This window comes from Sebastes fasciatus, chromosome 15 (genome assembly GCF_043250625.1).
Source record: "Sebastes fasciatus isolate fSebFas1 chromosome 15, fSebFas1.pri, whole genome shotgun sequence".
Lineage (NCBI taxonomy): Eukaryota > Metazoa > Chordata > Actinopteri > Perciformes > Sebastidae > Sebastes > Sebastes fasciatus.
Window position 1 is genome coordinate 11,778,163 of NC_133809.1, and position 14,860 is coordinate 11,793,022.

General features: G+C 39.0%; 2 protein-coding genes across 4 annotated transcripts in view; both read left to right on the top strand.

Annotated features, from left to right (window-relative positions):
* The window catches only part of mboat2a (membrane bound O-acyltransferase domain containing 2a), a 54,931-nt gene extending 45,068 nt beyond the window's left edge, over window positions 1-9,863 (top strand). The window contains exons 6-13 of the mRNA XM_074659907.1: window positions 467-521; window positions 2,218-2,404; window positions 2,949-3,141; window positions 3,737-3,840; window positions 3,922-3,986; window positions 5,091-5,223; window positions 6,119-6,270; window positions 7,475-9,863. Of these exons, the coding sequence (XP_074516008.1) occupies window positions 467-521; window positions 2,218-2,404; window positions 2,949-3,141; window positions 3,737-3,840; window positions 3,922-3,986; window positions 5,091-5,223; window positions 6,119-6,270; window positions 7,475-7,655 (1,070 nt within the window). The 3' untranslated portion in view covers window positions 7,656-9,863. The remainder of the gene's footprint in view (window positions 1-466; window positions 522-2,217; window positions 2,405-2,948; window positions 3,142-3,736; window positions 3,841-3,921; window positions 3,987-5,090; window positions 5,224-6,118; window positions 6,271-7,474) is intronic.
* A 1,883-nt stretch (window positions 9,864-11,746) lies between these two features.
* The window catches only part of kidins220a (kinase D-interacting substrate 220a), a 58,212-nt gene continuing 55,098 nt past the window's right edge, over window positions 11,747-14,860 (top strand). For all 3 annotated transcript variants that reach the window (XM_074661418.1, XM_074661419.1, XM_074661420.1), the window contains exon 1: window positions 11,747-11,897. The gene's annotated coding sequence lies outside the window, so the exon portion shown is untranslated. The remainder of the gene's footprint in view (window positions 11,898-14,860) is intronic.

Genomic DNA, 14,860 nt, shown 5'->3' on the forward strand with positions numbered 1-14,860 from the left:
CCCATTAGACACTTAGACACAAAAACATGGGTAAATAGGGTCCAGGTTGAAAAATACCAAAGTTATCCTTTAACTCAGCAGAAGGAAGTTGTTACTGTTTACATTACAGGGCTGTTCACACATGTCCTTCCTGCCCTCAATAGCCTATGTATTGCAATGACCTCCGGCACTGGGTAGGTTTGGGTGCTATACTGTAGCTGCAAATCTTGAGAGTCAGCAAGTTGTCAATACTATGAAGTATGAGTTTTATCAGAATTAGGGCTGCAACTAACAATTATTTTCATTGTCGATTAATCTGTCAATTATTTACTTGTCTGTGTATTCTGTATTATAATGCTGTTATCCATACTCCCTGTTGCCATTAATTGAAGCTGATTTTCAGAGCATGATTTGCAGGTGTACACGTACATAAATGAGATGAGATTTTTTTTTTATATGACATGTAAATCTTTGTGTCTGTCTATAGGTTTGACCAAGCGAGAAGGGCAGCTGACTCCCAGTCAGAAATACCTAGCTATCAGGTATGTGAATCAGGTATGTTTTTACTGCTTCAGATGATGGGCTCATTCAATCAAGCTGAATTAAAAAGTTGTCTTAAATCAGAGTTAATGAACTCATAGGGATAGGAAATCACCATGCCGCCCGATTATCAGGCTCTCTCTGGTGTTGTCAAGCCGTTGTTAAGCACTCGGTATCTAGGAAACTACACATTCACTACTCTCATGTGAACTGTATTGTAGGAATGCCCTGCCCTCCATCTGTCCTGCATTACAACTGCAGATTCCTTTCCCTGCCAGTTACTATTGGAGACGGCAGTGCAGCTGAGGTGCAGAAATGATGTAAAAAAAGCCGGATGTGAGTGGGGAGATGAGTCGCTGCTGTGAGCTAACGGGGAGTTAATATTTGATTACATAGCTGAACAGAACAGAGATAAGCAGAGACATTTATTAGAAGGATAAACCCCTTGAGATGATCTCGTTTTCAAAGGGGGGCCTTAACACAAATTAACAGAAGAGACAGTCGTGAGAGAAAACAACACAAATACATTCACATTCACACGTACACAGACAAAAGCTCTCCCAGCCACAAAATATAAAAAATACATAAAGTATATAAATGTACACATACCCATACAGAGCTATTTACGTATTTCAGTATGCATTATACAATGTCCTATATTGGATAAGAAATTGTTTAAGGTAAGAATCCATCCATTTTCTTCCGCTTATCCGGGGCCGGGTCACGGGGGGCAGCAGGCTTAGCAGGGAATTCCAGACGTCCCTTCTCCCCAGCAACGTTTTCCAGCTCTTCCTGAGGAACCCTGAGGCGTTCCCAGGCCTGACGAGATATATAATCTCTCCAGCGTGTTCTGGGTCTACCCGGGGGCCTCTTACCAGTTGTCCGTGCCCGTAAAACCTCCAAAGGGAGGCGTCCAGGAGGCTTCATGATCAGACGCCCGAACCACCTCAGCTGGCCCCTTTCGACACGGCGGAGCAGCGGCTCTACTCCGAGCTCCCTCCGGATGTCTGAGCTCCTCACCCTATCTCTAAGGCTGAGCCCAGCCACCCTATGAAGGAAACTCATTTCGGGCCGCTTGTATCCGCGAGATCTCATTCTTTTGGTCACTGCCCAAAGCTCATGAGTTAAATGAAATGCATTTGAAAATAAATTGTAATCAGTGAAAATGATTGAAGTAGATTGAAGTGATGAGAGGCGGAGCAGAGAGCAGGACTGAAATCTTGACGGAATCATTGCAAAAAAATGTTTAGCACAGCTTTAAACACAGTGAATGCACTGATCACAGGCTGAGCTAGCCTATAAGATGCGCCTATAAGGTCTCAGATACGATGCATCAAAGCTTTGTTTCATAAACCTTTGCTGTGCTACTGTGAGTCACCGGCTAACTCTGAGAAGGCTACTGGGAAGGAGAGGAATTGGCAATAGAAACAAGAGCTCCTGTTCAGGCAGTTAGATCGCTACCTCACCCAGCAGATTCAATTCAGTAAGGAAGGGTAAGAGACCACAAAAGCTTCAGAGTCGGTCAAAGCACTCAGGCCATTCCCTCTTGTCCTGGACGGTTCAATAGATTAGACCACACTGGTTTCTCAGCGGACAGGAAGCCATCTCTCATATGATATTTTGCCTGTTATACTGAACGTGAAAGCATCTTTTCTCCTAATAATATCTGCTCTCGTCTCTTCCCCGTGGCCCCTTCAGGCGGATGCCCAGCTTGCTCGAGTACTTGAGCTACAACTGTAACTTCATGGGCATCCTGGCGGGACCCACCTGCTCTTACAACGACTACATGGCCTTCATCGAAGGCACGTGCTATCAGCCGCGCCACCAGGAGAACGCCAACGGCAAGGAGAACGGGAAGTACAAGCAGAGCGAGCCCTCACCCAAGGTACGACACTTGAACGGAAGTGCATGTGAAGTCTGCAATCACTGTGGTAAAATACATTTTGTGCTGTGGCGGGTGAAAAACCCTCAAAGAGAGTGCTTGAATGAGCGGTCATGATATGACAAAATAGGACTTTAAACTATGCAATTCTCTTTGAAGTGCATATACGTTTGAAAAAGGCCGTGAAGCCGTTTTAAGGGGTGCAGGGTAATTAGAATGGTTTCCTTTAGAGAAACAGAATATGAGACATTATTGAGAATGAAATGTCTAAACCTCAAGGTTATTTGTGTTTTCTTACTGCATAAATGCATTCATAATTTAATTACACTCCAAGAAGAGAAGAAGAGAAAGGATCAGAGTGGAACACGGACGTCGCTGAATATAAAACATGCTCAAGGACTCGAGTTAACCTCGAATCAACCTAACTAGACTGTTTGAAGTATCTCCCAATGTGGTTATTGTTGTTTTTTGAATATAACATGATGTAATGGGTTTTAACGAGGCTGCCTCTTTGCATCCCACTATGTCCTGTCTCACCTCCACCCAGAATGACGTCATCTCCAAGCTGTGTACGTGTGCTGTCTCGCTGGCCATCTATCTGTCGCTGTGCCAGCTGCTCCCGGTGGAGCACTCCATAGACGACGGCTTTGTCAGCGGCACGCCGTTCCATCTTCAGGTCGTCTACCTTTACCTGGCCATGCTGGCTCTGAGGCCAAAGTACTACTTTGTGTGGACACTTGGTGAGTTTGATGTGACTTTGTCACTGGAGTACACATTTCTTTCTATATTAAATCCAAGATATATATCATTTATTTTTTCTAATGTCATTGCTGATGAATCAAACTAGCAGCGTGACCGTGATTTGCCCTCTGAAAAGTACCTGAGCGGCTTTTGTGTGTCTCCATCTTCTGTCGATACTGAACTTAAAGACTCTGCTCCATCCCCTCTAATTGCTTGACTTTCAATAGAGGACTAAATCTGGTGTGAATTTTTACACAGAGATGTGTTACTGCTTTGGTTTTGTTCAATTCTACTGCTCATTTAAGTGCTATGAACTCACTGAGCTGTTTCTTGGTTCAGAGAATTTGGTTATTTTTAAAGTTACAGTGTATGTTGAGATGCAGCCTAAAAGAAGCTCTTATTTAACAGCATTTCTTGACGCAACAGTGCCATCTAGTGCCGAGTTGAACACTCACTAATGACAAATACATGTGATGCCAAATCTCCCATCTGTTTCTGTCATTGCTTCCCCAAACTAATGTATTATAAGGATGTTGTCATCCTTTTACTGTTGCTGTTGTAGCACTCAGAAACATTTGTGCCTTTCTCCCGCAGCTGATGCTATCAACAACGCTGCCGGATTCGGCTTCAATGGATACAACAAAGACGGCTCCCCACGGTGGGACCTGATATCAAATCTCAGAATTCTGGACATTGAGGTTTGACTCTTTTTTTAAGAAACCTTTTATATCCACATATCAACTGAAGTCTAAAGTATATTGTTTTGGGTCCAATTTCAGTTTGCCACAAGTTTCAAGATGTTCCTAGACAACTGGAATATCCAGACAGCTCTTTGGCTCAAAAGGTAAAAGCATTCATAATACTGTACCTTGCTCAGGTTGTCCCGGCTGTAGAGGGTTGCTGAAATGTATGATCATATCTGCACATGTCAAGTCTAGCATTTTTGATTTTTAATCATACTTGACTGAAACCACAATTTGAATGGTTTGATTGCAAAAAATGCCACATGATGATTTTGCAAATGTTTACAAGCTTCACCGTAAAATAGCCGATACAATAACCGTTAATTACTTGCTTTTCATTGCTAATACCGATACGATAACCGATAATTTCACACTTTGTATCTTAAAACAAAGTTCATATCCCGTAGTTTATTATGCACATCCGAGGTGGGTGATTTTAATATTCCATAGCTCTGACCGAACCAAATCTAACTGACATCCTTATTGTTAACACAACAAAAAAAAGAATAGTTCTGACTCTAGTGCGTCAAAAAACTTGTATTGCAAATTGCAGTCATGTGATCTTCTTCTGAAACTGTGAAAAATATCCACGCCAGTGATGACATGTTTCAGCGTCAGCAGGCTGCTCTTCTACTTCTTCTTCTTCTACTTCTACTTCTACTTCTACTTCTACTTCTTCTTCTTCTACTTCTACTTCTTCTTCTACTTCTACTTCTTCTTCTTCGGCCCAATCCCAATGTCCACACTCACAGACTCACAGACTTTGAGGTTCCCGCAAAGTCTGTGAGGGTTTAGGGCTGTCCCACTGTCAAATCATCAAGTCCTTCAAGTTAATTTATCGTCTATAATTTCATTATCGGAATAATACATAATAATATAAATTTGCTGGAAATTTAATTATCAGACGATAATTTATCGAGCCCAATATGTATATATATATATATATATATATGTATATATATATATATATATACTGTATAGTGCATCCCTACCATAAAATACATACAAATCACAAATATTCTGTTCTAAATACACAAACAAACAAACATTGATGACTTATATTACAGTTCATAATGTGATTAGATTTGATGACAACTATCCATTTGTGTATTTTTTTCCAAGTGGTGGCCGGCGGCTTTCATTTATTTCTACTTGAATTGTTTTAACCAAACGCTGCATGTGTGTCACGTCGGTCTTGTCCTCAGGGTGTGCTATGAGCGCTGTCACATCAACCCCATGGCTGCCACCTTCGTGCTGTCGGCCATGTGGCACGGGGTGTACCCCGGCTACTACCTGACCTTCCTCACTGGCATTGCCATGACCATGGCCGCACGTGCAGTGAGTACACACACACTGTTTTTGCCTATACAGTAGGGGTGTGTGAAAATATCAAAAATACAGAGTATTGTGATATTATGTTTTGGGATACTGCATCGATTCTCAAAAACACTATAGATTTTTCTTTTTTTACTCATATTTTATGCGTAATATGGTGGTGTGTTCACTATACATAACAGTTTTCCTAAAAATAGATTACAATTTTTTAATATATCGCCTGGCTTACAGTATCATAATATATCACAATATATTGAATCGTAACCCCTGTATCATGATACGTATCATGATACGTATCGTATCACCAGATCCTGCGTTTTCCAGCTTCCAGATCCTGCAGCTTATGAATCCCGATATTGAGGTTGAATCCTACAGTCGTTATAGACATTTTGTCTTAAAAGCTCTATGCCACTTAGCAGAACCACAAACACACAACACAATCCCTTTATGGAGAATAAGGGGATAATGATAAAGTAGTATACCACTTATACCTCAAGTGTGAGGCCATTACCACTAATCTGTGCTAAGCCAGAGCTCTTCACTCTAGTCCTGTGAAAGAAGGAGACAAGAGGATATTTAAGTAGAGACAGTAGAGTGATGCTACACTGTAATTCTGGATTATCTACTCGGGAACGGTTGATTAACCGAAACGCCCGACACAGTAAATTTGTTGTGCAGGTGAGTTCCTGCAGGGACTTTCTTCTTCTTTATCTTAAAGAGGACAAGCAGACCAGTAAAGCCTGCTGCTATGGAAGATTTCAGGAATTAGGTTGATTGGTGCAATTCAAGTCTAGTTTATTGTACAGTAAAATGAGTGGGATGCAATTTAAAGTTTACAAATTCACTTGAAAATGACCTTGGGAAGTTCAACTCACGGGATGTTTTTCTTCTCTTCCAGGTAAGGCACAACATCAGACCGTACTTCCTGATCTCTGACACGTACAAGTGCATCTATGATGTCATCACGTGGGCATGGACTCAGGTTGCCATTAGCTACACAGTGGCGCCATTCGTCCTACTCGCCGTGGGACCCTCACTCAAATTCTACAGGTTTGTGCTGTTTAATTGAATAATGTGCTGATATTTGAGCTGTGTCGTTGACACTCTGGAGTCCATTAAACACAATATCACAAGTTCAATAGAGAATACTATAGTCTCTGCTTTTCTGTGAAATAATTATTAGAGTGAGTTGTGTAAAATGATTGTTATATTAAGCATGTAAATGAAGTTACTGGCCACAGTGTAGAAATTAACACTTGACTTTCATTAGCCTGGTTCCCTCTTGTCAGGCCGTAACAGTTAACGAGACAGCTTAATGAGCAGAGTATGGGTGAGGATTGATGGGAAGGAAATAAAATGAGCGGTCTTAGCGTTGCTCGGCCGCTGCCATGAAATAAAGGCCCAACAATTTTCCGTGTCATTCAGATGATGACTGCTGTTAAATCAGCTGTTAAATCAGCACGTGGCTGTCTGATTTAACAGCAGTCCTCATTAAAGGTAGATTTATTTCCATATTTAGGGGTAATTTGACATGGAGCTGTCTGGTCTCATTCCTGTGTTAGCAAAAATGAGCTGTTTAAGCTAAGAAAATGTTTTTAACTTTTTCTTCTCCTATATGACGTGTATATGCATACACTATAACAGAACAGAACAACCGATTAACTGTACAATTAAGCCCAATAATGAACGCTGGGGAGCATGAATGTCTGCACAAAATTTAAAGAGGACATATGCTCATTTTCAGGTTCATACCTGTATTATGGGGATTTCACTAGAACATGTTTACATGCTTTAATGTTCAAGAAACACATTTCCCTAATACTGTGTCTGAATATAGCTGTATTCACACTCTGTCTGAAACGCTCCGTTTTAGTTTCTGTCTCTTTAAGAGCCCCTCCCGAACAAAGCCCAGTCTGCTCTGATTGGCTCACAAGAAAAATGGATTGTCTTATTTCACAGTGTGTGGGTTGGTAGGCACTCCAGATACCCAAATGTACGTGCACAAGCACTGAAAAAGTTTTCATGATATGTCCCCTTTAAGGGCAATTCATCCAATAGTTAGATATTTCAGTCTGGACCAAAGCGGTGGACCGACTGCCCAACATTGCCATCCCTAGGTTTTTAGCCACACTAGCATGGGTTAAAAAACAGACTTACAATTTTATGGCCTGCACACATTTTCTGGTTTTATTCTCCAGCTACTACTTATAAAAAACTGTGTTGAGATAATTCTCACTTTGGGACGTCTCTGCAGGTCCTGGTACTACTGCTTACATCTCCTCTGCCTCCTGGTGGTGCTGGCCCTTCCCGTCACATCGAGACGCCGGCAGGCCAAAGAGCAGCAGGACAACCTCCAGAAGGACAGCCTACAGGACAACCAGACGGACCACAACAGCACAGACAACAACTGCAACCAGAAAGACAAAGCCACATGAAGGCTCAGGACAAGCAATGCACAGTCCCCTTCAGCAGCAGAGACACTGAGACGAACTACTGAGAGCTGGAGTGTGGCGAGTCTGTTTACCTGAACCAAATATCGGACGCTCTGAGAATCCTAACAGACAGAAAAACACAAGTCAATGTTCTGTCAAAACTTCCAGTAGCAAGGATGACAGCAATCACAGTTTCTGACACGGATACCAGGATGTAACAATGGCCACGGTGTAAACTAACGAGTGATAGCGGTAACTTTACATTACATTAGCGGATAAATGAAGACGTCCAAGCTGCCTTAAACCCTCAATGTACTATGACATAACAGTTGGATAGCACGCTGCAAGACCCTAAATGCAGATTAGACGTGCAGTATGTGGAGGGTTTTTGTCATTGTCTGGAAACGAGCCTCTGTTAGGTGGAAACGGAAAAGTGTGTTCATGTAAACGAAACATAACCTTTATCATCAGCTGCCAATTTCAAACAGGCCTTAGGATCCTCGAAACATTGTTTGATTTCTATGTCTTTTTTAAAATCTTTATTGGAGAAGAATTCACATTGTACGTGTTTTGTATTTAGATGTTTGTGACAACACTATTTCAAATCCATTCTCAATGCTTTCTTTTTGTTTTCTGGGATGAATTGACTTAGAGAGTCCCGAAGTGGAATTCAGATCTCGTCCGTCTCCAGGAGTGGAAAAGAGGCACTCAAGAGTTACTAAATGGATTTCTGTTTCTTTTTATATTTTTTCATATCTGCTGCTTTTTTTTTTCTCGACAAACACGACTTGTCAGATAAATGTGTGTTTCAAAGGGAGCCCATTTACCCTGTTGTGATTTCTGACCTGGTTTCAGGGGTGTGATTTAATTTTTTATTTTTTTCATATTTTTCACACGACAATTTTCCTCTGTGTTCAAATTGTCTTGCTTCTGTAATACAAGTATCCAAAACGATTTAATTAACGCAAGTCCTAAACAATAAAAATTGTATAATTGGGGAAACAGTGGATTGTTAACATCACCGTTGAACACTCGCACAGTTTAATTGTCTTAAATCCTACATCTATTACATAAATCCAGTCAGATTACCACATTCACTGAAGACTTATTTAATCGTCAAAAGGTTTTGTAGCCATAATTATTATAAGCCAGTTGAATGTAAAGAAGAGTTGCATAAAAGCACATTTTGCAAACTGTGTTGAGCGTGCAATGTGCATTTGTGAGGAGGAAATCTGGTTATTTATGTATGTGACATAATATTGTACAAAATTCAAAGAAATAGACCAGCTGTGGTGGTCTTATTTCATATTGTGTGCACTTATGTTAGAGTAGGGGATGTTTCAGGGTGCATTTACTGTAGGGTGAAACACTGGTTCCACGCGTTGTTTTGGTTCACGGCTCACCTTAAGCCTTTTCAAATCATCCAGTTTATAACAAGCAGCAGTTCAAACAGCCGCCCCCTGTGCTACATTTCTGCATCATTAGACATTTTTATGGATTAAGTGAAGGAAATGTGGTGCAGAGGAGGCAACCTGAAACCTCACTGTTGTTTGGACAGTCAAAAGACACATTTTTACATATCTGTTAGAGCAGGAAATAGCCTGGGGGATTTCAAGTCCACAATATCATAAACACTTTGACGTTTTTTTCTTCTAATTGTCAGTAATTTGAGTTGGTTTGGTGCATTTGCGTTATGTAAAAATAATAACAAAAGCAGCAGAGGTGTCATTTCTTTTTAAGATTTTCTAACATTTGCATATTCCTGCCATAACTGTGTGTGTACCAGTATTCATGTGATCCGTACATGTCGATGTTGGTCTCATGTAAACTATATTTGTAGCCTGGGCCCCTGTGTAGGCGAGCGTGGCCGAAACTTAAAAGGAAAGGGACGTCATTCTACAAACATAGCGATTATTGCACTGCATGGCCACCCGAACCAGCAGATCAATGCAAAACGGCTCCATATGTCCAAAGTGCCAAATCATGAATGGCGCATTTTTTTGTTTCGTGTGTATGTGAGCATGTGTGCCTGGCTGCGTGTGTGTGTTTGTGTGTGCAAATGTCTCCATGTAGTGTGTGTGTGTGCGCCTGTGTAACATAACGGTTATTTTTGTGTCAGAAGGAAATTTATTGAAAGATTTGTATAACAGTACATTAAAAATTCTGATTTATGTGGCAAAAATAAAGAGAAATTATTTTTAAACACTAAAACTGATGTTTCAAAATGTATGTCTAATTTTTTTTTGTCCAGTAATGGAGATTAATAATAGCACCGATGTTAAAATGTTAGCATTTGATCCAGGGCATGCTCATGCATCAAAGGGAAAATCTCAACAACACACCATGTCCCTGCATGTTATTGTGCAACGTTATTGCATTATTACAATAGACTTTTTATTTTTTTTACGGCAGTTATATTGACTTGTCTTAGCAGGAAAAGCACAGGTGAAACTAATTTCATTAGTTTCCTAGTGAGTCATAATAGTGAGCCAATGTGCGCAATACCAAATCCCTGGAACTAGCACGCCTATGTCATGCAGACATCATTAATTTGTTAATCACACCTTTGCTTTTACTGCTATATTTATTATTGCTGGAAAGCTGTAGAAATGTTATTATAGTCCCCTGCAATGCTGTCTACGTATGGTGCTGAAATGGGTATTTAAGGGGTCATGTCACAATATACTGTCCTGTACGTCACCACTGGATATTGGTGCAATAGGCCTTTTTTTATACACAGGACATGTCACAGTAGGAAAAAAAAGCACAGGTGTAAATGATCAAATTAATAATGGCTGTATTCCTTTAGCTGCTTCAGTTTCATCGTTAAAGTTATCAGTAACACCTGTGCTTTTCCTACTATTACAAGTCAAAGTGTCTGCTGTGAAAAAGGCCTACGCTGCTAAATTGTTGTGATGAAACAGTTTGTTTAAGGTTATTCAACAATATTTTAAATGTTGATGTAGCTGTGGCATCAGACTTCCCTTCCTCCCACTATGAAATATTCCAGTACAGTTTTTTTTTTTTTTTTTTTTTTTAAAGGTGTATGCAGTTGTCTGGCTCACCCACAGAATGGGCAGCAACATTATAGAACCCTTTTTTTGGTATATGCCCTCCTTTGGTTAGCACTTTATATCATAATAAATTGACCCTCATCTATTGTTTAGTGCAGTGGTTCTCAAAGTGGGGTCTGGGGACCCCCAGGGGTCATTGAGGGGGTTCCAGGGGTCCCCAGCATAAAGGGGAATCATATATTTTGACTTTAAATCCATCCATAAGTACGACATTGACAAAATGTATGATATTTTTGGGCATGGGTTTCATACACTTTCTTTTTTCTTTTTTTTGATGGGTTCCTTCCTTTTATATATATAGATAGATATTTTTCAGTACAAAATCCCAACTGCCAACAGTAATCTTGTCAAATGGGGTCCTTCCTTATTTTATATATATATTATATATATATATATATATAAAATAAGGAATATATATATATATATATATATATATATATATATATATTTATATTTTGTTGTTTTTGGGAAAATCTTAATATACATTTGTCACTATTTTCTGACAATATATCGATCAAATAATGAATTGACTAATTGAGAAAATAATAACCAGATTCATCTATAATGGAAATAATTGTTAGTTGCAGCCCTACTCTAAAATATTTTCCATTTATTGATACATATAAATATTTAGACTTTTAATTTAAAATTTTGTGGTAATTACTTAGATATTATATATATATATATATATATATATAATATATATATTTTTTTTATGGGGTCCTTCCTTTTAATGTTTTATTGTTTTGATTGGGTCCTTCCTTTTTTCTTTTTTCTTTTTCTTTTTTTATGAGTTCCTTACCTTTTTATTTTTATTTTTTTATGGGGTCCTTACCTATTTTTTTTTTTATTTTCTTTACGGGGTCCTCCCTTTTAATATTTTATTTTTTTGATTGTATCCTTCCTTTTTTTATTTTTTTTATTTTATTTGAATAAATAGTGGGTAGGTTGGTAGGTGTTCCGCCACATGTGACGTCACCGTAACCACCCAGGGGTAGTGGTAGTAGGGGGCGGAGCTACTGACGTCACTGTAGCAGGTTAACATCGCTGCTCTGTTAAAAAACAGAAGCAAAGAAGCCACAACAGTATGAGATGAAATAAAACCGCATTTCTGACCATATTCTCCGGGTGGGAATCAAAATAGAAACGGCAACAGAGCAGCCCAGCCACGGTAAGAGAACTTCAGGTTGTACATTGTACTTTTTGTTCTGCTTTTTAAAGGTGATAAAGTGTAAAGAAGACCTGTTGGAGAGCTAACTGTTAGCCACTCTGAGCGAACAGTTAGCCTGTTGTAGCTGAGTGTTGCTTCCTAGTGACAGTAGTAAACACGGGAAGTTAGTCTGCTTCTAACATCCTTGTCTGTCATTACAGACCAGAAAAGTATGTTATTACTTTATTTATCTAGTCACATGATATCTCTCTGTGTGTGTGTGTGTGTCATCCAGATGTTTACTTTTTGACAGGCTGATGTGCCATATCTGTTGTTAGAAACTTGCATGTACAGGCAGGAAACATGCAGCATAATTAAACCCACAGTATGTGTATCACCACTATGTTGAAATGTTGGTGTCCTAGTTGGCTGTTTGTCAGCTGAGCTTTAGTTTCTCTCCTGCAGATCCTGTGACCAGAGATCAGTTTCAAGCAAGGTTTACTCTTTTAACTGGATAACCTTTCCAGAGTAAAACTAAGACCAGGTCCAGGTTGTGCTTTTAAAGTTTACTTTAAAGTTTAAAGTAAAGCCACACAAGTAAACCTGTTTTTTTGGAGCAGACCCTGGTATGTGTTAGGGAACTAAATCCTCAGCAGTTTTCATACCCACATGACAAGACATGAAGAGCTGACTGGTTAAATTTAGAGATCCTATCAAGTGTTGCCTTCCATGTTCATGTTGTGTGTGTTCAGAGATAGCAGCATTTTTATGATGATATCAAGTGGAACTGTATTTTTACATAAATACTGGACCGCATATGACCTGAAGGTCTATCTGCGTGTTATTATATATTGATATAAATAATATTCATGTGTAGTAAAATCAGATATCATCTGTGATTTTTTTTTTGCCCTAAATTTGTTATTGTTGTTAGAATTTAATTAGAATAATGTTTATTAGAATAAAAGTTTCAGTCAGAACTTCCAGCAGAATATACATAAGTCTCAGAGAAAGCATCTTAACAATATACATATTTTCTTTTTCCGAAAATAGTTTTTATTGATGAAAAACATGAGCAAACAATAAAGACATTGCCAGATTAAAGGTCACAATTTTTCGAATATTTTTATGTTTATTTTAATGTTTAAGTGGGAAGGCTGGAAAAAAATGATTTCCTTATTCAAGATTTCTTCTTGTGTGCCTTCTTATTCTCCTTTATAAGTTTTATATTAACTAATACCTTTATAGAGCTGAAATTATTTGTCAATTAATCCATAAATCGATCCAACACAAAATTAATTGGAAGCAATTTTGATAATTGAATAAAAAGTTGTTTTTTTTAAAGAAAAATGCCAAAAAAAACTGCAGCTTGCTTTAGTGTGAATATTTTTTTTATTTTGTTGTTTTGGTTGGTTTGGGGAAAATCTTAATGTCACTTTTTTCTGACGATATATCGATCAAATAATGAATTGACTAATTGAGAAAATAATAGCCAGATTAATCTATAATGAAAACAATTGTTAGTTGCAGCCCTACTCTAAAATATGTTCCATTTATTGATACATACAAATAATTAGACTTTTAATTTAAAATTGCGTGATATTTATTTAGATTTTGTCAATATTTCCCAGCCCAACCTGAAGGTTAAGGGATTTCTTATGGCCAATGGTATTAGATATTTGAATAAAACTACAGTATTTCAGGATTAGTTTAACATTTTGGCTTTAACTGATTAGCAATTGAGTCATTTAAACACACTCGAGTGACAAGGATCTGTCAGTGACGGCTCCCATTGATATCAACCAAATGTTAGCCTGCTTTATTGCATTACTCGTTGAATGAAAGCCAACATCTTAATTGTCTCTCCCCTTTTATCTGTGTAATTTGGTGCTGAGCCAGTGCATGTAATGAATGGAAATCCGGTCGTGTGTCTATTGTGTTGGGAAGAGATGGGCGTAGGCCAGCCCTCTCATCTAATATTCAGCCTTGAGTGAAGGGGGGATGATGAGCCCGAGCCCGCCAGTGCTTGTTGATACTGTGTGCGAGTAAGCGAGGGATAAAGATTGGTTTTGAATACCCAAATAAATATAAAGCTTCACCCTACACCAAGGTAAGGGGTTCTTTTGTTCACCATTTTTAGTGTTTTCTACAGACTGTGTGTCTTTTTAGCAGCTTTTATCATTTGTTTAAATAGCTTTTACTGTTTTTTATTGGTGTTTTGTCTCTACTGGTTTTTATTAGGTGTGTTTTGTGAAAAGGAGGTGTGTGTGTGTGTGAGCTCCCATCTGATCATTGCTCAAGAGAGAGCGAGCTAAATGTTTACTGATTGGTTGTTGCGTGGTGTTATCGTCCACCCATTGTCCTGAGAGACAAGGAGCTGAGGAGGGTCTGTCAACAGGCTCGTATTTCCTTCATTGTAAACAAAGGATCTTTTTTAATATTGTGTGACACTGTCTGATATGGGAGAACAGTTGGCAGGTGGTCCCTGACTGAAGAAACAGGGTCAGACTTTAGAAAGAAAGAAAGAATATGTAGTTATTCATTGATTGGCTGCTCTGAATTTGACTGAATAGACTGGTTTGGGCCTTTTGTACTGACACGTGACATTTAAGCATTTATTGACCTGAGCCTGAGCTGCTTGTCTCACAGATTATGTTAAAATATTGAACAGCATGCTTGCTGGTCTTAATGTGAAACCCATTGCCAAGGCAACTTGCAAGCAATGAATGCAGCAGATTAATTCTGTGTTGCTGTGGCAGGAAGTGAGTCTGACCATGATGGAAGAGCCCAATTTAATGAATCATTAATGAGTTTTTCATCGATTGGCTGAATCTCTACTACAGCTAAAAGAACCATGGTGGAGGGGGGGTTCTTTTGTGTCTGGAAGCTGTGATATTTTACAGTATATTATTATTATTATCTTGTCAGTGCCAGTGGGCTACCTCTGGGTCGGAAAAGTGAAGCCAATGTGGAAGTGCCTTAAA